Source organism: Salvelinus sp. IW2-2015, linkage group LG25 (assembly GCF_002910315.2).
Source record: "Salvelinus sp. IW2-2015 linkage group LG25, ASM291031v2, whole genome shotgun sequence".
NCBI lineage: Eukaryota > Metazoa > Chordata > Actinopteri > Salmoniformes > Salmonidae > Salvelinus > Salvelinus sp. IW2-2015.
The window spans coordinates 15,421,283-15,445,302 of NC_036865.1; the positions used below are offsets into that span (position 1 = coordinate 15,421,283).

A 24,020-nucleotide genomic window follows, 5' to 3' on the forward strand; every position below is an offset into this window, starting at 1 on the left:
TTGCACATGAACCATTGAAGTGGACAACCGGCAGAGTAAGTTCAAATGACAGTTTACTCAACATTTTGTCTACACAATGCTATTCAAGGCAATGTTCATTAAGCAATAGCTTGCTATTAGGTCAGAAGGCCGACCAGTGGCAGTTSTGGTTCCTACCAGCTCTACGCGGCCGAAGCCACCAACCCCCAGTGTGTCAATGATGTTGAAGTCAGGCAGATTGAGGTTGGAGAAGAAAGCGTTCTCTGCTTCGTACCTGCAGGGACAGAAKACAAGGACATGTTAACTTTGAGGTAGTACTTATTTTTTACTTTTTTAATTCTACACTGATTAAACATGGGACAGATGGTGGAATCTCTGGCCAATCATTGGCATTGATCAATTAACTAACAGGTAAAAAAAAACACCTGCAGTTCTCCAGACCTGTTTTAATGTCCTGAGTCTTGACCTCTATCACAACACAGAACCTCCCTCTCCCCTGTCTGTTCTCATTGCACCAGAGACCGAGGGGGACAGAAGTCACATGAGATGACTCCTCTGGAACCAAATGGCAAGGCCTGTCACTCCCAGTGTCCTCTCTGGTTATTGTTTAATCCTGTGGGCCTTATCAGCTCAGTAGTGTAATCGAGAGGATCAGGACAGATAGAGGCCTGAGGATAAAGGGTTACTGGGTCAACACCTTCAGCCTCAGATGCATGCCAAAACAATCACTGTGACTGTGGACTGGTTCATACTTTTCCATGTGAAAGGGGAGAGAGCAAGGACAGCAGCTTCACAGCGATTGCAAATGTCACACCTGTCCAGCCACATTAACCCATACTGGAATTTTTCCTGGACTATGTGACATTACCAGGAAACATCTGGGCCCTAGTGATGAGCTCCAATCACAGACCTCCTTACTGGAGGGCAATTATGTTTATGATGAMGACTCTGTTTGTGGTCTTCTCCACAGTCTCACATGTAGAAGGTGTTGTCTAGAAGGTGTTGTCAATGGAACCAACTCTGCCAGTTGGTACAACTGTCTGTCTGTCTGCCCTGTTTCTCAGAAAAAGAACATGTTTAGCAGGGGCAGTGAGGCCCACTTGTCCATGAGCACTGAGCACATATCTATTGGGCTTCACCAGGCTCTCCTTTCATCACTCCGGTCTACTCTACCCATCTCCTGGAACACAGCCCAGACTGCACTCCAAAAAGGGTGGCCCATTTACAGCTCAGGGTGACTGACAGCTGACCCCTCTCCCTGTCAAGAGTTTTACAAGTCAAGGGGTGACAGCGAGGCCCACTTGTCCCTGAGTACTGAGTARGGCTCTATTGGGCTTCACCAGCATCTCCTTTCATCACTCCCCTCTACTCTACCCATCTTCTGGAACACAGCCCAGACTACACTCCAAAGAGGGGTGTCTACTGTCAAGAGTTTTACCATTCAAGGGRGATGGGTAAGGCCAAGAGATTTTCCTGATGAAGTGATCTGAGAAGGGAAGCGTTACAGCTCATTTCAGACCTACCTCAGTCATAAGCTCATTTGATTGTAAGACTAGTTTATGACCACTAGATGGCGAGGTTGTACCATTGTCATCACAGGTAAAGGAAGTTCGACTTAACTCGTATTTGTGTGTAACCTTTATTTAACTAGGTAAGTCAGTTAAGAACAAAGTCTTATTTACAATGATGGCCTATCCCGGCCAAACCCGGACGACACTGGGCCAATTGTGCGCCGCCGTATGAGACTCCCAATCACGGCCGGATGTGATTCAGCCTGGGTTCAAAACCAGGGACTGTAGTGTCGCCTCTTGCACTGAGAAGCAGTGCCTTAGACCGCTGTGCCACTCGGGAGCCCATTTCAGTAGTTGAGAATGGAAGAAAGAAGAAATAAATTCAAATGTATAGACTTAAGTGGAGGCTCCTCTCAGAGGAGGAAGGGGAGGACCATCCTCCTTATGGAATTTCATAAAAATAAAAATAGTAAAACATTAAAGTGATGCTTTTTAGATAAAACTATACTAAATATATTCACTTCACCAAATAATTGATTAAAACACACTGTTTTGCAATGAAGATCTACAGTATCCTCAGCAGCACTCTGTAGGGTAGCACTATCGTGTAGCCGGAGGACAGCTGTCCTCCTCTGTTCTGTCCTCCTCTGGGTACATTGACTTCAATAGAAAACCTAGGAGGCTCATGYTTCTCACCCACTTACATACAGTAGACTTACACAGTAATTATGACAACTTCTGGAGGACGTCCTCCAACCTATCAGAGCTCTTGCAGCATGAACTGACATGTTGTCCACCCAATCAAAGGATCCGTTTTTTTCACCTAGTCACAGACAGCTGATGTGTTCTGCACTTAAGTCCACAAGCAAAGGAAAAAGGTGAGAGGAAGAGAGAGTGTAGATCGTTGTGAGATGGAATTATGTATACTGTACAACGAGCAAAGTGATCATGCTGTTTTAATGTGGCTGCTATGAAAGTGAACTGTGTTCGCGTGTGATCAGTGMTGTATTCACTCCGCCGATTCTGTTGAAAAACGTTTCTTAAACGGAAGCAAATGGAACGAAACAGGGATAAACATATCTGAATTTGTCCAGAGAAACTCTCATTTGCAACTGTTGGACTAATGATTACACCCTAGATCAGCTAGATGCAGGCAAGACCTTGATTACTAAAAATTATCTTGACGTGTGCACCTACGCTGTAAATTGTCAATCATAGGCTAGGCTGTAGCAACCTCATGATGGGTACAGGGAAAATTCTAGTATCATGTACTCGCCTAAACCTATCGATGTTACATTAAACTGGGTGAATGYAATATGAATGACAGTCATCCAACATGATGTAATAGAAATAAGGCCATGCTCATAAAAAATAATCCTCCCTCATCTTAAAAGGCACAAACCGCCACTGATAGAACTGCAGAAAYTTGCAGATATACAGAAAAGCAATCAGTTCATCTATACAAGTGTGATGACAAAATATACACACTAGTGTTAAGAGCATTGGGCCAGTAACCGAAAGGTTGCAGGTTTAAATCCCAGAGCCGACTCCAGTGAAATAAAAAAGGCACTTAACCTTAATTGCTCCTCTAAGTCACTCTAGATAAGAGCATCTGCTAAATTACTAAAATGTATAACCCGCACGCGGGTCATTAAATATTGTGTGGATTACATCTAATTGCGATTTGTTTGGGGCCAGATATTGCAATTGTGATTAGAAATAGCAATATTTAAACACTTGGCGAAAACTTGGTAATTCCATCAGACATGGTTAAAACAACTGTCAAGCTAGAAAACATCACTTCTAAAGTGAAATAAGATCATATTAATGCATACATACTGTGCTAATCTTTTCCAACATTGTTATAGGCTACATATGATAATATATAGGATTATTACACCTACATATTAACAAACACATTTTTAATTAAACCATTATCATCCGAATACACTCACCAGCCAGTTTATTAGGTACACCATCCCTTTCAGTTTATTAGGTACACCACCCCTTTCAGTTTATTAGGGTACACCATCCCTTTCAGTTTATTAGGTACACCATCCCTTTCAGTTTATTAGGTACACCATCCCTTTCAGTTTATTAGGTACACCACCCCTTTCAGTTATTAGGTACACCATCCCTTTCAGTTTATTAGGGTACACCATCCCTTTCAGTTTTATTAGGTACACCACCCCTTTCAGTTTATTAGGTACACCATCCCTTTCAGTTTATTAGTACACCATCCCTTTCAGGTTAATTAGGTACCACCATCCCTTTCAGTTTATTAGGTACACCACCCTTTCAGTTTATTAGGTACACCATCCCTTTCATGTTTATTAGGTACACCAACCCCTTTCAGTTATTAGGTACACCATCCCTTTCAGTTTATTAGGTACACCATCCCTTTTCAGTTTATATAGGTACACCATCCCTTCAGTTTATTAGGTACACCATCCCTTTCAGTTTATTAGGTACACCACCCCTTTCAGTTATTAGGTACACCATCCCTTTCAGTTTATTAGGTACACCATCCCTTTCAGTTTATTAGGTACCACCATCCCTTTCAGTTTATTAGGTACACCACCCCTTTCAGTTTATTAGGACACCATCCCTTTCAGTATTGGTACACCATCCCTTTTCAGTTTATTAGGTACACCATCCCTTTCAGTTTATTAGGTACACCATCCCTTTCAGTTTATTAGGTACACCACCCCTTTTCAGTTATTAGGTTACCACCATCCCTTTCAGTTTATTAGGTACACCATCCCTTTCAGTTTATTAGGTACACCATCCCTTTCAGTTTATTAGGTACACCACCCCTTTCACGAAAATCGTTCACTCCTACAGACAGTGAGTCATGTGGCTTGCTATATAAAGCAGGCAGACAGGCATCTAGGCATTCAGTTACTGTTCGATTGAATGTTAGAATGGGCAAAACGAGTGACCTAGCGACTTTGAGRGTGGTATGATCGTAGGTGCCAGGCGCGCCAGATACAGTATCTGAGAAACGGCCCCTTCATGGGCTTTTCYCGCACAACAGTGTCTAGGGTTTATAGACAACGGTGTGACAAACAAAAAACATCCAGTCAGAGCCAGTCCTGTGGGCGAAAACAGCTTGTTGATGATATATTTTAATATGATCACCACAAATCTGAGGTATTTTCTGCACAACACTTGCATGTGGTTGACATCGGTTTGCTTSTAGCCGAAATACTGCCATAGGCCTACTCCGAAGATGCGCCCTTCTTTGGCACCAAATCTACCTTATCATTAGCAGCACTCGTGTTTCCGACGCACACACAGGTAAAGCCCTTTCACTCCTCACCAGTGTGTAACTGTGCAGAGWGTGAGAGATCCTGCTTGTGATTGGTCAGCATCATCTGTGCATGTAGCGAGTGAATGAACAAAGACTAGCACATCTCATTGGAGGAGGCACCATAGTCTAGTTTTTGTTGTATTAAGGGATGGATAAAAATGTACAGAATGGTTACTTGGAGGAAAATGGGGGAGGGTCATGCTTTTTCAATTTCAGTTAAGGGGAGGGTTTAGTATTTTTTTTAATCTAGTCATTTGTAATTGATTACATTTCAATATTTCTCACTGTTTTAGAATTAGTTGCTTATTATGCTATACTGTATATCGTGTGGCCAATGTTGCGACTCATCTCTGATTCRCCGCTGGGCGCGCAATATCAAGTGCGCCTATAGGTAATTTAGTGTGGTCTCAGTCAAATGATCCATAGCCTATAGYCTATAGGCTACGAAGTGCATGCTCCTAGAAGCACAGAGCAAAGTTATATTTTTAATATCTGCTCGGATGGTGTAAATAAAACTAGTCTGCATTACACACTGTAATGGATATTCCAACCCTGAGCKCCGGCCTGCTCTGCTCTTGCTGATCAAAAACCTTTTTTAGTGCTGSCTAACCAATGCTGTGCTGTGTAGGCCTACAGTGGCAGTTCAGGAGGAGAGTCAAAGGCTTCTTCCGAAAATACATTTTGATGTTGCGCACAGACTAGCCTATAGACTATGTTCTGAACAGTTTGAGAAGGAGAGCACAAKGTTGAGAAGGAGAACCAGAGGTCAACTTTGATAGCTTGCTTCTACTATAATTAATTTTATTAAAAACAATATGTTTCTTGACCATGATGTATTTATCAGAGTCATTGACCTCACAATAAGCCAGATTTGAGTAACTTACATTGGGGTGCTAAAACAATAAATCGGAAATGGACAGCTTATGATGTTGAAAGTAGGCAAATTCAAATAGGCATAATTCATTTAAATTGTCTTCATTTGAATTAGATTTGACTAACTTCAAGAGGGCTTTGTGTTTCAGCCTATTTCTTCCTATTTAAGAAATAAGAGGTAGGCCTACCTATTTTGACATTTTCAATCTCTCCTTGTCCCAGTCTGTAATGCCAACATGTTTCAAGCTGACCACCACTGTCCCTGTTCACAAGAGCTCCAAGGAAACCTGCTGGTCACGACACACATCAACACCATCATTCCAGACACCCTAGACCCACTCCAATTCGCATACTGTCCCATCAGATCCACAGATGACGCAATCTCAAGTGCACTTCACACTGCCCTCCACCACCTGGACAAAAGGGGAAATAACTATGAGAATGATGTTCATATATTACAGCTCAGCATTCAACAACATAGTCCCCTCCAAGCTCATRACCAAGCTAGGGATCCTGGGACTAAACSCCTCCCTCTGCAACTGCATACTGGARTTCCTGATGGGTCYACCCCAGGTGGTGAGGGTAGGCAACAATACCTCTGCCACGCTGACCTACAACARGGGGGACCCTCAGGYGTGTGTGCTTAGTCCCCTCCTTTACTCCCTGTTCACCCTCGACTGCGTGGCCGCGTATGACTCCAACACCATCATCAAGTTTMCTGACYACACAACAGTGGTAGGCCTGATCATCGACGGCGATGAGTCAGCCTAAAGGGAGGAGGTCAGAGACTTAGCAGTGTGGTGCCAMGACWACAACCTCTCCCTCAATGTCAGTAAGACCAAGCAGCTGATCGTGGACTACAGGAGAAYYWGGGGAGAGCACGACCCCATCCACATTGACAGGGCTGTTGTGGAGCGGGTCKTTGGCATCCACATCACTAAGGACTTAACATGGTCCACATACAGTACACCCGCACAGTCGTGAAAAGGGCACGGAAGCACCTCTTTCCCTTCAGGAGGCTGAAAAGATTAGTCATGGGCCCTCAGATTCTCAAAAGGTTTTACAGATGCACCATCGAGAGCATCTTGACTGGCTGCATCATCGCTTGGTATGGCAATTGCACCACCTTTGACCGCAAAGTGCTACAATGGGTGGTGCACACAGTCCAGTACATCACTGGGGCCAAGCTCCCTGCCATCCAGGACCTTTATATCAGGCGGTGTCGAAAAACTGGCAAAGACRCTAGTCACCCAAGTCATAGACTGTTCACTCTGCTACCATCCGGCAAACGGTAACAAAGCTTCAACTCTTGGACCAACAGGCTCAGAGACAGCTTCTACACCCAAGCCATAAGATTGCTAAATAGCCAGACTGCTAAATAATCAATTAACAAACTATCTGCTCTGACTCTATCTTGCACTGACCCTACGCACACTCACTAGACTTTATATACACACCATATATACACACACACACACACACACACACACACACACTTGCTGCTGCTACTCTGTTCTTTATTTTACTCTTATTATCTATCCGGATGCCTAGTCACTTTACCCTGTCTTCATGTACATATCTACCTCAAGTACATTGTATCTCTGCACATTGATCTGGTACTGGTACTCCCTGTATATACTGTAGCTCCATTCTTATGTATTTTATTTAATTCCTCTTTTTACTATTACTATTTTACTGTTACTATTTTATTTTGTAAGATTTTTTTCACTCTGCATCATTGAGTAAGGTCCGTAAGCAAACATTTCACTGTAAAGTCCAGATCAGTTGTATTCGGCGCATGTAATAAATACAATTCGATTTGATTAAATAGCCTACCTCCGTGTCAGTTAAGTTAAAACCAAAACTCAAATTCAGGGGGTACGCCATAGGCCTACATTTTATTAAAGAAAATTGGATTTTTGAAGAAAATAAAACTGATCTGATTATATAAAGTGATCTATAACAGAGCTTTGGTCCGCAAAGCTTTATCCCAGAAACAAGCTGTGAATACGCGGGAAAGACGTTACTTTCTTTGACATTCAGAGGCTGAGCTACAACCTTCTATAGCCGAGGAGACAAAAAATAGACATTGCTTGGGAAATAATCTAATTCTGTCAGTATCAAGTGATTAAGTGACTATTCACTTTCTGTACAAAAGCCAGACAGCTTTTAGGGAAAAACTTGAGTGACCTTCTCTCGTTGGGTTAAGCKACAGAAGAAGAATAGCCAGCAGTTAATAGCCAGCCTCCATTTTTTGGCATCAGTAGTTCTACTCTGTCTGGGGTCAAAAGAAAGGCCTAACTTTTGAAAGTACCATGCTCAGATTCCAAATGATGCTTCAGATGTAATTATTTGCAAAAAGGGATAGTTTGGTTTAAAACAAGACACACTGATTTGGCATTGGAGAAATATGATAAGATGAACACATAGGCCTATCTCACTGTCCATTCTTAGTCTGTAATTTCTGTAATTTTTGTGGTATTAAGAAATATTCTGCTGATATGTAAAATGACGTAGAATTGCATGACATTTTTATAAAAGTCAATTTTTTCTCAGACCTGCAAATACAATGATAGATTCATGCAATGCTTTTACTATAAAGGAGATATTTCCACCCCTACTGTTGTCTACGGTACCCACAACCTTCTGGCCCACAGCCCTGTGTGCTATCAAAATTCCAGCGGTGCCACGTAATGCTTACAGGGCGAAGAACTGTTTCTAAAACTGCATGTCTAAGGCTTTGGTCTGTCCAAGAAGGGCGGGTAAACATTAGACATCTTCTCTGCTATCCACTTTGTTTTAATTATTATTTTAGGTATAGGGGAGGGTCACTTGTTTTCTTTCTAGCCTTTATTATAAATAACATTCACTCCCTAACAGTGTCAAAGAAAGAAGAAAATCGCAGCCTCTGCTATATGGATATTGCAATTGCAATTGCAATTGCAATCTGAATTTGAACAATCGTGCAGTCCTATTTCAACCACATAAAACATGCATCCAAGCAGAACAAAAATATTTCCTCTATTTGCGGGTTAGGGTCGGGTGAGGGCCTCAGAATTTCACTTTATCACATAATAGTTGGACGGTTGCGGAAGGGTTATCAGAAATTGCAGGCAGGTGAACAAACAGCTGACCCGTGCACCACTAATACCCCCATTTCTTGCAAATCGGACAAAATTAATTTTGAAAGATGAGATARAACAATACAACACAAGCATTTGTATTGTATAGCAGTGGTGGAAAAAGTACTCAATTGTCATACTTGAGTAAAAGTAAACATACTTCAGTAGAAAATGACTCAAGTAAAAGTGAAAGTCACCCAGTAAAACACTACTTGAGTGAAAGTCTAAAAGGATTTGGTTWTKAATATACTTAAGTTTCAAAAGTAAATGGAATTGCTAAAATGTACTTAAGTCTCAAAAATATAAACCATAAGCAAACCAGACGGCACCATTTAACAAAAACAATTGACGGATTGCCAGGGGCACACTCCAACACTCAGACATAATTTACATACTAAGCATTTGTGTGTCAGGGAAAATGTATGGAGGAAAAAGTACATTATTTTCTTTAGGAATGTAGTGACGTAAAAGTTGGCAAAAATATAAATAGTAAATTAAAGTACAGATACCCCCAAAAAATTACTTAAGTAGTACTTTCAAGTATTTTTCCTTAAGTACTTTACACCACTGGTATACAACAACCTTGAATCCAACTGCACAACCAGGGATGGAAATATTGTTGAAAACATTACCAATGTATCATACTGGACACAATGCAGAAGATTGTACAGTAGGTTCCATGACAAAGACTCTATTCACTGTCTTACTCAGACGTGGGCCTCACTACAGTGACCAACACAGAGTACCTTTCTCCATTCTTATCTCTTTCCAGGATGTAAGCAAAACAGTGAAARATTATTTATATTTTGTACACAAAGAATAGAATCTTCTGTAGTCCCCCCCCCCCAATATAAGAATTTCAGTATGAGAGAGGCTGACATTTCAAATGTACCATACGAGGTACACACAGCCAGGTATGGAATTACTGTATGTAAGGTTTATAATAACATGTTTAAACATCATACAGACTTCCAACAAAGAACATAATACTACCAAAATAATTCCCTAAGGTGTAATAAAACAACTATATTTCTGACATTAGTGGATTAGTGAACAGTAGACAGATAAGATCATAAAGAATTATGTCATTCTTGTCTGAGTATGTGTGCGTGCGCGAGTGTGCCTGGCTGTATGAGTGTTTGCCTGCATGTGTGTATCTGTATATGAGTGTATATAATGTATCAAACACTCTAACCTCTAATACCCCCTCCAAGCCCCCATCTATTGCTCCAATGCTTCCTGAAGAGAGAGGGAGAGTGCTTCCCAAAGTCCCCCATGAGATCTTCTGATGGTACACAGCTGCCAGTACCTCCATTTTCATCACATCAGGGACTGGAGCCTGGAACAGACCAGACCCTTTCTATACACGGTGTGTCCAAGCTCAAACACACACTCAAAACTAAGTTGTAGGTTTTGCCTTTGTTACTAAACTCTGGATAGAAACACCTGCTTAAGTGACAGAAATTAATAKAAATGTTCCACAAAATGTGGTTAGGATATTCCTTTATGCCAAAGGGAGAACTACCACCCTTACTGCATTGAGGAAATAATCAAATGATAAACAAAAAGTGTAGTGTTGAGGAAAAGGCAACTCTCCCTAATAGCGAGAAGCTGTAGTCAAGATGCGGTTGCTGTGTGGCGCCCAGCCAGCTGTGGCCAATTAGACAGGTTCCATCTCAGTGGCGGTCTGATTCGGGCTCCTCAATCTCCCCTGGCAACRGGCTCCCAGGAAGTAACGAACAGGAAAGGAAACTCCGGGGATACAACAGACAGTAGCGGGACGGTGAAAAAGTCATTTTTATCAGGGTGACAAAGGCACATATTTTGATTTGACAGACAGATGAATTAGAGTTGTATTTATTTGGTCTTGTGTGGCTCATTCTGTAGAGCATGGAACTATCAATGCCAAGTGTTGTGGGTTCGATTCCCTCTACCCATAAGCAAATGTATCCACGCATGACTGTAAGTCGCCTTGGATAGAAGCATCTGCTAAATGACACATTATATTACCACAGAGGGGATGTAGAATAGGGATATACAATAATGTAACACTAGATATACCACTGTCAACTCTCTCCGAGTGTCTTGGCTGGTGACAAGCTGACCCCGGTGTTTCACTTTATTCACAGCTTTGCGGTCAGTCTGTCCTGTGTTTCAACCACAGTTCTGCTTTCTCCTCACCTTGTCTCACAACATTACCCTGCACTGAAATGGCATCTCTTTATGCCAACAAGAACACGCCACAGCACCAAGGTGCCCCTGTGCCAGGGTGTCCAGTGTCTGGTGCTATGCTCCTGTTCTCATGGTCACACTTAACATATTGGTTCCTCCAAGGGCTGCTGTAGAGGTTACYACCTTAACTTCCATGTCTGTCACCAGAGAATTGCGTTATGTAACAGACCGAAGGTTGACAAAACCACAAAGCCAAGCAAGGCCAGTTGATAGAATGAGTAATGAGTAGACAGTGAAAGAAAGGGGACTTACCTAGCCTTGGCCTCAGCATCCTCACKGCCTTTACTGGACACCTCCTCCAACCCTCCAATCAGGTGCTTGAAGGAGCTGCAACACAGGAAGTGAAAGAGTGTTTGTGAAACATTCATTTTTATATGAGTTCAAGACATTGATCCCATTGCATTGATGTCACCCTCCTCTTCCTTAAATGACATTCAATAAACTGTAATATCTTGATATATAATTATTGTTGTCTTCAAGTAATCACGTCAGTTGTCTAAATGACAAAAACATTGCTAATTGGCCTTGTGTTTCATTAACTGTAGTGTAACTGCTCCAGCCCCTTGATAATTGTAATTGACATGACATACTTAATAAGCYGGTCTCTATATACCCCTAGCCACTTATTCTCCATATGACTAATCTAGTGCAGCTGTGTATTGCATCTTTATAGTACCTATGAAAACTTTATGAATGTTAAATAAACCTTTGTAAGATTGCTGTTTGTTTGAAGTGGAAACCACTTGGTCTCAATTTATAAGACCCCAAGACCACCTGATCAARTTATAATACCCAGATTCCCCACACATATCATCTCTGTTTGGATGTGCTTGAACCCTAGACCAATAAATCCTTAAGCAAATATTGATGAATATGAAAATGAAGGATACTAATGATAAATATACATTTCAATTGATATCTTTACAACTGAAATACCAGCTTACAACCCTGGCTGCCAAGGCTAAATCCTCATGCCAAAATACTTACATTGTGACATGCAAACACACGCGCAAGCACACACACACATATACAGTTGAAGTCGGAAGTTTAAATACACTTAGGTTGGAGCCATTAAAACTCGWTTTTTTCAACCACTCCACAAATMTCTTGTTAACAAACTATGGTTTTGGCAAGTCGGTTAGGACATCTACTTTGTTCATGACARAAGTAATTTTTCCAACAATTGTTTACAGACAGATTATTTAACTTATAACTCACCGTATCACAATTCCAGTGGGTCAGAAGTTTACARAAAGTTTACACATTAAGTTGACTGTGCCTTTAAACAGCTTGGAAAATTCCWGAAAATAATGTCATGGCTTTAGAAGCTTCTGATAGGCTAAATMACATAATTTGAGTCAATTGGAGGTGTACCTGTGGATGTATTTCAAGGCCTACCTTCAAACTCAGTGCCTCTTTGCTTGATATGGGAAAATCAAAAGAAATCAGCCAAGACCTAAAATTTAGTACCTTCCTCACATATCTGGTTCATCCTTGGGACCAATTTTCCAATGCCTTAAGCACTGCATTATCTAGATGAAAGTTCATAAAACAGCGAAATTTATTCATTTATGTTCGTATTCTTGATCTGTTGGACTCCAACATGCGTGAAAGGTCGCTGAGCGCTGTATCAAACAGATAGTGCATAGCTGTCTTTTCTAAAATTTTTTATTTTTTAAATCTAACACAGCGTTGCCATTAACTTCTTGCAGTATTATGGTGCTGTTCCGCATAGCATTTTTGTTCTTCAAATTAAATGCCTATTGCTCAATTTCTTGATGTTTACAATATGCATATCCTACTAATATTGGATAGAAATACACGATTGTTTCTTAAAACCGTTTGAATTATCGTTCTTGGACCAGAACTCCCTCTACAGCAAAAATCTTCGACATGACTGCGCAGGTCTGAATTATCCTCTGATCTGGTTCAGTTTTAAAGGCCATGATATCTATGCTGGAATTGAACTTGCACCCCCTCCTCCCTGGATCGCATATACCTAATTGAGAAAGTGAATGCTGTTCTACGAGCTGTCCCGAGGTTATAAAGCCATGAACGAGAGAACTTTCTTTCTCGTTCTCATGGCGCCTGCAAGAATCCAAATGTAAATTTGGAACGACTCATTATCGTACCAAGAAGTACCGTCTGTAATTTAATTAGAATATAGGTGTTAGAAACATCTAACGTTTATTTGAAACCGATTTTATATCAGTTATGGCGAAGTATAGTGCTATCTTTCTGAAATTCCCCCTTGTATTCTAAGTTCTAGATTTGATTATGTGTATGAGCAGACATAGAATTAATTGTAGCTGAGGCTATTCAAAGGGGAGAGACTGTTTAAACAAAGCAACTATTATTTTTGAAGAAAAGACACATTGCCCAAGATACGATCGAAGCTCGCCAAAATAGGAAACTATTTATGATGTTATTAACGTTATTTATGTGAAAAATGTCATAGTGTTTGCCGCCACTTGCAGCACTGTCTGCGCAACGCACACTTAGTCTTAAGTACGTTAATTTAAAAACTACATAGCGAATTGCATAAAACTATTATCACTTTCGATGTTTCCAACTTTATATTTTTAGTCAATTTATGAATTAGTATTTTTATAAAGAATTAGGCCTAATCCAAATGGCGCGCAGATACATGCAATGTTTAGTGATTACATTGTTATAACCACTTTTGCTGCTAAAATGCACATTTCGAACAAAAAGCTATAGCATTGGTAATATTATGTTACAGGTCTTAATCGGATGAAGGATATCAAGTTAGTCAAATTACTATATCTTTGTGGGTTTTTACGATCGGCTAAACATTTACGCTGGTAAATGCGTTGTGATTTCTATGGTATGTGTGACGCTATAAAATATATTGTTTTTCCTGCTTGTAACAACTTAGTAAATCGAATATTCCTCTGTATTCAACAAGATCTGGTTCTTTCGATGCCTGTAGGCGTCTTATTGTTTCTGAAGTGTTTTAAGATATCTTTTGGTAATTAACAGTCAAGTCTCTGTAATTATTCCGCTGCTCCACCTATTTCAGATTGCACTGCCAATGTTAAACTTATTTCTACCTGAAAATGCACTTTTTTCTAACAAAAACTATCCTTACCATAGTATTTATCAGACTGTTTCTGAAGAGTTTTTTTTGTTTATGCTATTCAAAATCTAGTTTGGCCGAATGTGAAGCACTGATGAGTAAGAAACTGATGAGTTAGAAAAAGTGTGTATTTTTTTAAATGTAAGCTAATTAGATTAAACATATTTGTCTTCTGTAAAACATTTTTAAAATCTGAAATTGCTTTATCACAAGGATCGTATCTTTCATCCTGTGTCTTTTGATATGTTGATTTATATTGATTTAAATGCTTAACTATCTACTTTGAAGCTATACAGCTATGCTAATCAGGTGTGGGGTGGGGTAATCCCGGACCCGCGTAGTGAGGCATCTGTTAGAGGTTAAAACCAGTGTATCTTTATATATGTACAACATGTATTTTTCAGCAAAGTTATGATGAGTTTTTCTGTTTAGTTACGTGACTCTCTAAAATTTCTCCGACATTTTGGAGCCATTTCTGACCAGTCGCCAATGTAAAACCATGATTTTGTAGCATAAAATGCAACATTTTTCACAAACTAAATGTATTGTATAACACTTATTTCATAAACTGTCATCTGATGAAGTGTTTCAAAGAGATTAGGTGAATAATTTTATCTCCATTTATGGTTTTGTGAAAGCTATCTTTGCGGTGCTATACAAAATGGCAGTGTGTTGGTGCTAGTTGTGGTGAGGCTAACAGTAAATATATGTTGTGTTTTCCGCTGTAAAATTTTAAACAATCGACCACTGCTGGATTCGACAAGATCTTTATTCTTTCATTTGGCTGTATTGGACTTTAGATTTCATGAAATTATATTATAATATAATTCCCTGTGGCGCAGACAGCTATGCTAGTCAGCGTTCTGATCGAGAACTGATCCCGGATCGTGATTGTTAGTCCAGATATGAAGGTTTTAAGTGTATGAGATACACATTCTGACCACGTTGAATGTGATGAAAGAAATACAAGCTGAAAAAACTTATTTCACAATCTTAAAATAAAGTGGTGATCCTAACTGACCTAAGACAGGGAATTTMTATTAGGATTAAATGTCAGGAATTGTGAAAAACTGAGTTTAAATGTATTTGGCTAATGTGTATGTAAACTTCTGACTTCAACTGTATCTGTGCTGGAGTTTCTCTCTCACCATTATCCCCTAATTCTCATTATCTCTCTCTTTCCCTCCCTCTCTCTTCCCTCCAGAAAGATAGATAGCAGGCTGCCYGCCACCGCTAACCTCTCTCTCATCKTGGCCCCAAACCCAACCCATTCTTGTTGACGCATATGGCAAGCTGGCTATGTGAGGTGCGAGAGCATTAGCGGTCTGTGTGACAGAGTGACAGACCATAATAATCATCTCATTCAGATGACTCACTCACTAAGGGTTGCCCATGAGAGGAGCAAACCTGATACCACCCAACCCTGCTCTTACATTACAGCTAACTGATATACTGCCTGATGTTAGCAGTGACACAATGAGTGTCCTGTATGGCTCAGTTGGTAGAGCATGCAACATCAGGTTTATGGGTTCAATTCCCAGGGCCATTTGTACAAAAAAAAGTTGCTTTGGATTAAAGCTTCTGCCTAATGGCTTATGTTATGTAAGATTCTAGACCAAATTATTAAAACCATTTCAGAATACAAGAGAAGGTACTGAGGTTTTGAACACTCACTCTCTGTCGATGACCAGACATGTAACGGCCTCTGCAGCGATGATGTTTGCTGTCCTGATGTCCTCCCTGCAACAGAACACACATACGGTCATTAGTAACAAATATTACGCAGCACCTTTTTTTATGAAACAGTAACGACCAGGTATGTGTTTAAAATTACATGGAAAAATAGTTATTACACAATAAAAACATTTTGTTCCACATTTTGATAAATCATTCCAAAACTGCATTTGATACGTTAAGAAACACAGACTTGCCATAGAAACATTTCATCATAGGATTATCAAGCTTTGTGTTGACAAATACATGGACATCAGCGACAGTAAACGGTACCAAAAGTAAAACCAGCTTTACTCTGTATTGTTAGTGACATCATCGATATCCTCTTCTTCCGAGGACTCGTCTCCCCAGTCGCTCTCAGAGTCTGAGTTGTCCCAGGACTCCATGGCCCCTCCAGTCTAACTAGCACGACCAGTCCTCACACACACACACACACACACACACTCTCTCTACCGTATCACTGAGAACACTCAAATCTACACTTACAGCTGGGAAGGCGAGTCCATGCAAGCTGTCTACACACACTTTAACAGATCTCAGGGTCAAGTGAAGACCACTCCAAGACACACTGAAACCTAACACTTAATGCGGCAGCTGGAGGAGTCCATACAGTATTCCACTTCATCCAAATTCATAACAGGAAAACTCTGTTGGCAAAAGATGAGCATACACTAAATACTGTACTAAATACTGCACTAAATACAGTACTGAACAAGTACGGAATCAAGCTTTACTCCCGATCGGTGAGAACGTGTATCAGCATTAGAGCTGTTGACATGTGAGTCAAGTCACAGTCTAAGTAGGGGAGGAATGACCCATATGTTTAAGCTGCTACGCAACCTATTTCACATGGACCGAGGTGACAAGCCCTTCTCATGCCATCTAGCCTCCTCATACACCCCCCCACCACTACCCACTTTCCAAACACACACACACAAACACACACTCCCTATCTCAAAATGTCACAGCTGCTGGAAATGACAAGGGTTTCACCAGTGGAAAAGAAAGGAGAGGAGGCAACAATTAAGGAGTGTTGGGGTAAAGATGGGCTAGAGGAAAGAGAGAGGMTTTTTTCTCACATGGGCATGCACAMGGKATGTGGAGGGAGGGAGGCGGGAGMCTGAAGGGGGTATTKATTTAACTAAATCCAGTCCCTGAGTGGTACATCCTAGTACTTGCCATCATAAACACCTGCTGGGTGTGAATTGGGACTATGTGCCAAATGTAGCCTCTCTGCCATTGTGCTACTGATGTCAACAGTGTTTTGGCAGATACACCTGRCTCTCAAGAGGACAGGGTACATTGCTTTTTCCATGTCGGAAGAAAGAAACCCCCAACACACACATACGCATGCACACATTCACACACACACACYGACAAAATCTATTTTGCTTTCTATCTCAGATAATGAGCAGAGCCCACAAAGAGACTGAGTTGCTAGCTGTTCACTGTTAAAGGGGKAATCTGCAGTTGCWACATCCATTTTTGGACTGAAGTTAATGACGTGATACCATTGATTCTTGAAAGATATCATTTATAAATGCCTCGTGAGCTTAGTTAAACTGTTGAACCCCATCAGAACCCAAAACATAATATTGTTTTACTCCACTGTTTGTAAACAAAATGAATGTAAACAAACACTGTATAGCCTCAACATAGTGACAACTATACGTTTATATCATGGATGATGATGGTCAGTCCTTGCATCCATAGCTCTGTCTATGAATTTGATATCCAGCTCCATCCCTCAGCTTTTTACAGAAACAGTGGCAGGGGTGGCTTTGTTATTGTTTKATCTCCAGATTGCCCATTTAAGGGACCTCCAGGGTTTCATATTAGAGGGGGATTTCCATCACCTGCTCTCCTCTTCTCCTTTTGTTGCCGGGGTAACGTTTTTGTTGATATTGACAATACTAGTTGTGAAACTCTCTCTGCCATTGTGCTGTTGTCAACAGTGTTTTGGCCGATACACCTGTCTCTCAAGAGGACAGGGTACATTGCTTTTTCCATGTTGGAAGAAAGAAACCCCCAACACAAACATGTACGTTCGCACGCACACACACATAGATGCGCCGGAGGGGATGGCTGCCGTTTTCCTGGCTCCTAACCAACTTTGCTATTTTGTTAGTTTTTTTGCATTTTTTAAAAACTAATTTTGGACATAATGTTGCTGTTACCGTCTCTTATGACCGCAAAAAGATTCTGAACATCAGAACAGTGATTTCTCACCTCGAACTGGACAAAGATTTTTCTTTAATGYGTCCAACGCGAAGGARTTACTGCCTCCCGAGACCAGGCCCTCATCCCCATCATTTGTGTGAAAAAAAAGACAGGGGACGGAGGCCTGGGTGCCTTGTGAGAATTCATTGGCGAGGGAGTAAACCGCCACTACCCTTGGTATTATTGGCCAACGTGCAATGATTGYAAAACAGACTGGATGATCTACGCTTAAGAATATCCTACCAACGGGATATTAAAAACTGTAATAACTGGAATAATATGTTTCACAGAGACTTGGCTGAACAARGACACGGATTATATAGAGCTGGCTGGCTTCTCCGTTTTTCGGCAAGACAGAGCAGCTACGTCTGGTAAGACGAGGMGCGGGMGTGTGTGTCTATTTGTCAATAACTGCTGGTGTGCGATGTCTAATATTAAAGAAGTCTCGTGGTATTGCTCGTCTGAAGTAGAATACCTCATGATAAGCTGTAGCCCACACTATCTACCAAGAGAGTTCACATCTATATTATTCGTAGCCGTCTATTTACCACCACAAACCGATGCTGGGACTAAGACCGCACTCAACGAGCTGTATAAGGCCATAAGCAAACAAGAAAATGCTCATCCAGAWGKAGCGCTCCCAGTGGCCGGGGACTTTAATGCAGGAAAACTTAAATCCGTTTGACCTKATMTCTACCAGTATGTCACATGTGCAACCAGAGGAAAAAAAACTCTAGACCACCTTTTCTCCACAAACAGAGACGCATACAACGCTCTCCCTTGCCCTCCATTTGCCAAATCTGACAATGATCCTATCCTCCTGATTCCTGCTTACAAGCAAAAACTAAAGCAAGAAGTACCAGTGACTCGCTCAATACAGTAGTGGTCAGATGACACAGATGCTACGCTACAGGACTGTTTTGCTAGCACAAACTGGAATATGTTCCGGGATTCATCCAATGGCAATGGTCCGCGCATACTTTGAGTACACGTACTGGTAATCCATCTGCTTTGTAAGTAGGAAAACCTGCAAAATCGGCAGTGTATCAAGTACTTGTTCTCCCCACTGTATATATATATAGGCAGGTCAGTTAAGAACAAATTTTTATTTTCAATGATGGCCTAGGAACAGTGGGTTAACGGCCTTGTTCAGGGGCAGAACGACAGATTTTTACCTTGTCAGCTCGGGGATTCAATCTTCCAACCTTTCGGTTACCACTCTAACCACTAGGCTACCTGCCGCKCCAGGTAATAAATATTGTCTCACCAGGGGTGATGGTCAGATTCGAGTTTAGGAATGAGCGTTACTCCGAGGCCTGTACTCTGGAGCGGGATCGATTTGGAGGTGGAGGATCCGTCATGGTCTGGGGCGGTGTGTCACAGCATCATCGGACTGAGCTTGTTGTCATTGCAGGCAATCTCAARGCTGTGCGTTACAGGGAAGACATCCTCCTCCCTCATGTAGTACAATTCCTGCAGGCTCATCCTGACATGACCCTCCAGCATGACAATGCCACCAGCCATACTGCTCATTCTGTGCGTGATTTCCTATAAGACAGGAATGTCAGCGTTCTGCCATTGCCAGTGAAGAGCTCGGATCTCAATCCCATTGAGCACGTCTGGGACCTGTGGGATCGGAGGGTGAGGGCTAGAGCCATTCCCCCCAGAAATGTCTGGGAACTTTGCAGGTGCCTTGGTGGAAGAGTGGGGTAACATCTCACAGCAAGAACTGGCAAATCTGGTGCAGTCCATGAGGAGGAGATGCACTGCAGTACTTAATGCAGCTGGTYGCCACACCAGATACTGACTGTTACTTTTGATTTTGACACCCTCTTTGTTCAGGGACACCTTATTCCATTTCTGTTAGTCACATGTCTGTGGAACTTGTTCAGGTTATGTCTCAGTTGTTGAATCTTGTTATGTTCATACAAATATTTACACATGTTAAGTTTGCTGGAAATAAACACAGTTGACAGTGAGAGGACGTTTCTTTTTTTGCTGAGTTTACTAGGCGGTGTCAGACGAAGGCCCCAAAAATTGTCAATGACTGCAGTCACCCAAGTCATAGACTGTTCTCTCTGCTACCGCACGGCAAGCTGTACCAGAGCGCCAAGTCTAGGACCAAAACACTCTTCTACCCCCAAGAAAAAAGACTGCTGAACAACTACACTATTCAAATGGCCACCCGGACTATTTACATTGAACACCACCCACCACCTCCTCACCCGGCTGCTACTCGCAGTTTATTATCTATGCATAGTCACATTACAAATTACCTTGATTAACCTGTACCCCCGCACATTGACTCAGTACCGCTACCCCCTGTATATAGCCTTGTTATTGTTATGTACATTTCTTGTGTTACCTTGTGAATAATTCCATTTTTTTTACTTTAGTTAATTTAATAAATGTTTTATTAACTCTATTTCTTGAACTGCATTGTTGGTTAAGGGCTTGTAAGTAAGCATTTCACAGTAATGTTGTATTTGGCGCATGTGACAAAAACAATTTGATTTGATTCACACAAAATCTATTTTGCTTTCTATCTCAGATAATGAGCAGAGCCCTTTCCTCTAAATGGTACATACACACAGAGACTGAGCTGCTAGCTGCGCTAATTTGCCTCATAAAAGGTGTACAGTTTTTGTATTATTTACACACCATGGTGATTTCCTTTCATTAAGACACCAACAACCCAATACAGCCGGTGTGTGGGATAGATAGATTCACTGTTAAAGGGGCAATCTGCAGTTGCTACATCCATTTTTGGACTTAAGTTAATGACGTGATACCCAATGATTCTTGAAGGATATAATTTATAAATGTCTTGTGAGTTTAGTTCAACTGCCATACCCCACCAGAACCCCAAATATAAGCTTGTTTTACTCCACTGTTTGTAAACTAAGTAAATGTAAACAAACACTTTATAGCCTCAAAACATGGTTACAACTATACTTTTTATATCATGGATGATGGTCAGTCCTTGAATCCATAGCTCTTTCTATMAATTTGATATCCAGCACCATCCCTCAGCTTTTTACAGAAACAGTGGCGGGGWTGGCTTTGTTATTGTTTAAACTCCAGATTGTCCATTTAAGTAWTAGAGGGGGGTCTCCATCACATGCTCTCCTCTTCTCCTTTGGTTGACGGGGTAATGCTTTTGGCTGTCATATTGTTGATATTGACAATAGTAGTTGGAAACTATTTCTGCTGTCTGTTAACCTCTGCAAACAATTGATTTACTCTGATCACCYCAGACCTTCACAATTGCTTGTAAACACACACAGAGCGAGAGAGCGAGAGAGAAGCTCTGAAATGTCCTTTAGAGCAGCACGGCAGAGACCCGGCCAGCGGTGTACATTTCCAGTCGAGCGTTTGAATTAAACTGGTAATTGGATGGTGATCTGGTGTCCCAAGGAGGGGTTATGAAAATACAGGCTGAGGTGGGACTTGAGACCAGCACCAATCATATTGTTTCCCTTCTCTGTCAACGATGTCACACTCTTTAAATAAGCTCTCATCCTCTACTGACCCTCCTATCAACCCACARACATGAACGCACACGCACAACACACACACTCCCCCGAAGCACAGCACACATCGTCTGAACTGTTGATGGATCTACACCTCAAATGGGAGTTCATACAAGAATGTGACATCAGATACTATGCTGCCCTATCGGGGACAACAACTATGTTTTGAGGTACCTCTGTTCCTAGAACTGCCAACAAGATTTATGTACATGATAGACTATAACCTAAGAGGAGAGTGGAACAATTTCTGTTTCACGTAAACACGCACGCGCATGAAAACATGTGCACAGGCAGACACACAGACACTCCAGTATCATTGCTAAGAGAACAGAATGTGATTTGCAAATATTGTAACAAAAGATCAAAGTCAGAGTCTTGAGATGTAGCGTGTCCTTCATCACACACATATAGAGTTTCATAAGCATCGACACACACCATTAACCTCTGATTAAAWACCTAGCTTGAAGCCCCCTGGTCAAAAGCATTCATTGAAGAAGCTGTGGTCTTTATTTCAATTTGGGAGGCATGCTTGACCATCAAAGCAAATGTTGTGTGGATCGCTTTTCWCAAGACGCCCCGAGACAAAGACTTGTTGGTAAATGGTTACAATAATAAGTGGGCACTGCGTCCTTCTGAGGATACATACAGATGGCCTTCTTAGATGTCCTTAGGGAGAATACAAGAGATAGAGAAAATAAACACGATTTTGAAGAAGGTTTTCCCTGTATCTTAAGAGTTATTTACAGCAAACAGACTTTCTAAACTCCTTAAAATATTATTCTGAAAGTGTCGCTATGACATATTATTTTAAACAGAAATGTGTACAGATTCTTCTTCTGGGAAAAGCTATGAATCCTATTGTAATCAAATGGGTCAGTCCAATCTACGGTATCATTAGCATGACCATCAGAAGAGTTGGATTAACATGACTCAAACACTCTCATTTCACAAAGGAATGTTTCACTCATTACTGTGAAATGTGGGACACTTTCTTTCRTTTATCTGTTTCACATATCGTCTTCCAATGGCAGCAGAGCTACAGTAGCCCTGTCCCATATGTCCCACATACATTTTAATGATGTCATCTTACATCTCTTATGTTCATTAGCTTCAGATAAGGAATAGACCATACTGTACTCAATTTGCTACACTGCATTTGCCATATAATTACCACCTTATGTATGCTGTATTAATATCAGACAATGATCTTATATAACTGTTTGTGTGAGAAATATGACACGCAACTGATGATCTAGACTGGTATATATCTCTCACTCCAAACGGGTAGAGATTTCTCAGTGAATTATTGCTTCCACAGTAATTGGTTGTCTGCATTACTTCTAATCAATACATCAATATGCATTGTAACTGTTTTGCTTCACACAGGTAAATAGAGCTCAATGGGGATTGTTCCTCATCCAGTTACCACAAGATGGTGCTAGCTACATCCCTTATTTTTTACTCACGTGCAGTGTGTGTGTGTGTGTGTGTGTGTGTGTGTGTGTGTGTGTGTGTGTGTGTGTGTGTGTGTGTGTGTGTGTGTGTGGTGTGTGTGTGTGTGTGTGGTGTGTGTGTGTAAGGGGGGATCTATGGAACATTTGGTTCCTCTTTGCTATTATCAAACCCACCCAGGGCTGAAAGGCACTGGAGACTAACCGGGTGATTCTCATGAAGCCAGTTTTAAAACATGTCTGCAAATTGAGTTACAAAACCATGATCCATCTGCAAAAATCAACTACCATTCTGAGGACTAAGATGTCTAGTTCTCAGCAAAGTGGTGTTATTTTTAAATACATTTTACCTTTCGCCTGAGTTTTGTAAATTTTCACCCCCCACATTCTCATTACCTCGAGTTCGAAATGGCGTCCGGACTTATTTGTTCTGGGTCATTACAATCAATAAATATTATCTTTAAAACAGTAACAAATATTTGTGATTATAAACTAAAAATATTCTGTGGTTGTTATAAATGTTAGTTTTAAAAGTGTCTCATACAATACTACTAACTAAATCTGTGCATACATACTTGTTCAGATAATATTTATTATGTACAAACAGTGTCTGTGGACATCTCATTGGAAACTTTTTCAAGTTCTGTAAAACTCCAATTCAGTTTTTTTTACAAAGTTTTTATTCATCCATGATGGCAATGCATCTAGAGGAGTAGTAGAGGTTAAGTAAGGGAAACTAGGCGTCGATGTTCGGCGTGTCACTACTTCACAGGAGAGCTGTGTTGAACATAAACTTTTTAAAATGGCGTTTTTTGTCAGAAATGCTTCTCGAACATATGAACTTTCATGTGCCTTTAAAAAAACTTGTATGCCATGCTGCAATAAGAATACAATTTTTAAATTATGAACCTAGTTGGTTTAGCCACAGAAAAAGTGAGCACCTTCCGCGCTA

The 24,020-nt window shown here is 40.9% G+C and overlaps 1 protein-coding gene across 2 annotated transcripts in view; it reads right to left on the reverse strand.

Moving 5' to 3' along the window:
- The window catches only part of LOC111951933 (cGMP-dependent protein kinase 1), a 191,865-nt gene that overhangs the window by 21,113 nt on the left and 146,732 nt on the right, over nucleotides 1–24,020 (reverse strand). For both annotated transcript variants that reach the window (XM_023970299.2, XM_023970298.2), the window contains exons 8-10: nucleotides 15,805–15,870; nucleotides 11,283–11,357; nucleotides 157–253 (exon numbers count right to left, since the gene is read on the reverse strand). In XM_023970299.2, the coding sequence (XP_023826067.1) occupies nucleotides 157–253; nucleotides 11,283–11,357; nucleotides 15,805–15,870 (238 nt within the window). The remainder of the gene's footprint in view (nucleotides 1–156; nucleotides 254–11,282; nucleotides 11,358–15,804; nucleotides 15,871–24,020) is intronic.